Raw genomic sequence first — 2,875 nt, 5'->3', positions numbered from 1 at the left:
GTTAGGAGGTCTGTAGTAGACTCCTACCATTATATCCCCCCCCAGCCCCTTTCCTCCCCAATGCAGAAGTTGTTGCATTACTGTTCAGGCAGCTAAGGGAGTCAGTTGACTTAATAGATCACTGTTCTTCACTCCAGCAGTGTTAACCACTGTCTGTCCTTTTTAATGGTCTTGATATTCCACCAGTCAACCTAACCTTTCTTACTGCAGTTTTACTGGCTGCTGGCTGCTCCTGGTCTCTCTCTGATGCTACAGCCATAGAGACTAGCCATTTTCAGAATCACAGAACCACCCCATGGAGACTGGTCTTCAGTAGCAGCTTGGGTTTCAGCTTGAGTTCAGTGAGAGGGAGGGTGAATCAGGTGAAGATTAGGCTCAATCTTTCCTCTGTGCAGTCATAACTTTGGAAAAATGTGTTCATTCTGTCTTTGAAAAACAAGGGGCCTATAATATTCTTGGGCACGTTTAAGTGAGAAAGTATGGAATTTTGAGTTCTGCTTTGCAATAGTTCTTGGCTGCATCATAGCTGAAACTTCTGAATGAAACTTTCACGTATTTTGTTTCTCTTTGTACTCAAATTCTAACCACTTTTCATTCTATGTCAGCTGGATTGGGCTCTGGTGTATAGATCACCAAAAGCAGTTTAATTGTTAAAAGACAGGCATATAGCAGAATTTATGAAGTCATTTATGTGATCTGTAGCCATTTACCACTTACCGTGTGCATATATATTACCTAAAAGACCGTTGCAGAGGGTGTTAGTAATGGTAGAGGTGCAGTTTTGTTCTTTCATGTTAATATTAAAGATGCACAACTTTTCTCTAATGCATTATAGACACTTATTCGTGGTAAATATACCTGAGACTATCTAAACTCACACCTTATTGTAGCATGTCTTGTAATTTGTACAAAACGTTTTTTTTCCCATTTCTCAGGGATATTACAGTATCAGTGGTGTTATCAATTATTTAAATTTTTTTTTAGGAAACAATTCTACATAAATACCATATTTACATTTATAAATTTAAAAAAAAAGACTTGCTAGGAGGTTCTGGGGAACCAGAGAGGCACTCTGCAGTTAATAGAGCTGTCATGACGATTGGAAGTTCAAAAGGACCTCCACAATTCAGTGCCGCTGAATTTAACATGGAGTTAGCTTTCCATGCTTCGAAGACAACGTTTTTAGACACAAAGTTATATTTAAAATTGTATTATACTGGTTTTATGCACTTTTCCATTGGGTAGATTCTGAAAACAGTTGTTTTTGACCTAACCACTTGAATTTTTGCCTGCTTTCTTTTCAGATAGAAAGTGCTGCTGATGAACCCAGAGTGCTCTGTATAATACAAGATACCACAAATTCTAAGACAGTAAATGAACGTGTTACTTTAAACCTGCCAGCTTCCACTCCACTGAGAAGGCTGTTTGAGGACGTGGCCTCTAAAGTGGGCTATGTTAATGGAACTTTTGATTTAGTTTGGGGAAATGGAGTCAATGTTGCTGATATGGTAATGGCAAAAAAATTGCCCATTTTCTTTAATTTTTAGATGCTGAAACTTTGTTTTGTTTATCAGGTTGTTATTTGCAAAGCAGAATGTTTTTGAATTTTTCTTTTGTGTCCATATAGTTAATGACATTACTTGACTTGAATCCTGAATTTTTGCTTTTTTATTTAGGCTGTTTTCAAAGTATCTTCAAGAAGATTCACTTGTTGAATCACTTAATGAATTCTTAATATGGCCGTTCAGTTAAATCTCCTGCCAGCTCCTATCATCAGTATCTATTTTGGAATTAAAAACCCCTCAAATATTTCCATTAAGAGCCTTTCCTCAATTTTATAGTGCCCACACAGGTTCTAGAATGAATATTCAGTTGTTTAAAAGATTAATTTTCAGAAACATTTCTGTAGTGCAGAATATTAGGAGCAACTTGCTTTGCAATGAGATGCTCTGACTCTTGTTACCTGTTTATGATACAAAAGAATTATAATTTAAAATACATATCAGATGTGTTTTTTATTGTATCAGATCCCTCAGTGTTAGTTTTAGCTGTGTCACTGATTGCATAGAAACTATCTGAATGCTTTAGACAAAAATAGGCATTGAAATTGAGGTAAATCAGTTTACTCACTTTTCTTTAAAAAAACAACAAAAACAAGATAGCTGTTGAGACCCATTTTTCAGATGTTTCTGCATGCTAAAACTCTTGTTAACTGCCTTTGTGGTCAGCTCAATTTACCAATTGGTTTCTAAAATCAAACTTCTAGAGCAGAGGTTTGGGTGCTGAGTACTGACAGTTTGCAAATATTATTAAAATATTTAATAGGATTTGATTTTTGTCTGTTGTTTTTCTTAAATCTTTAATTTTCCAAATGTTACCAGTATTAAAAGCTACTTATTTTATATGGAGCAAAATTATACCTTCATTTTTGCTATAAAAGAAGATACTAGAAAAATTCTTTTGAATGTTATTGGTTAGGTATAAATGTGCTTGTATGGGGAAACAACCACTTTGTTTTCTTTTTACAGACTCCATTAGAACAAAACAGTGACAAATCTATTCTTGATGCTGGTTTTGAACCAGGAAAAAAGAATTTTCTCCACTTGACAGACAAAGATGGTGAACAGCCTCATATAATGTCGGTAAGCAAGAACTTGAGTATTCAGAATAAAATCAGTTGTCTGCCACAGCAGTGCTTGAAAATTTCTGCCTCTTGTGCTTGGTGCTTAGGGAGATGTAAAATGTACAGCTGTGTTTTGAGTCAGAGCAGATTAGTAGCATGCAGTTTCCCTTGCAACTCTGTTTAGCTTAACCCCATGATGCCCAGCCTTTTGGCTCTGAGGGCTTGGGAGAGGGTGCATTGCCTGATGTTGCC

General features: G+C 36.1%; 1 protein-coding gene across 4 annotated transcripts in view; it reads left to right on the top strand.

Annotated features, from left to right (window-relative positions):
- Positions 1-2,875, top strand: part of USP47 (ubiquitin specific peptidase 47) — a 148,579-nt gene that overhangs the window by 50,661 nt on the left and 95,043 nt on the right. For 3 of the 4 annotated variants that reach the window (XM_019519573.1, XM_019519572.1, XM_019519575.1), the window contains 2 exons: positions 1,305-1,508; positions 2,529-2,642. In XM_019519573.1, the coding sequence (XP_019375118.1) occupies positions 1,305-1,508; positions 2,529-2,642 (318 nt within the window). The remainder of the gene's footprint in view (positions 1-1,304; positions 1,509-2,528; positions 2,643-2,875) is intronic. The other variant, XM_019519574.1, reaches the window with a different exon arrangement.

Source organism: Gavialis gangeticus, unplaced genomic scaffold (genome assembly GCF_001723915.1).
Source record: "Gavialis gangeticus isolate Ggan-Ray unplaced genomic scaffold, GavGan_comp1, whole genome shotgun sequence".
Lineage (NCBI taxonomy): Eukaryota > Metazoa > Chordata > Crocodylia > Gavialidae > Gavialis > Gavialis gangeticus.
The sequence above is the reverse complement of the archived record's forward strand: the minus strand, read 5'-3'. Positions and strand labels throughout refer to the sequence as shown.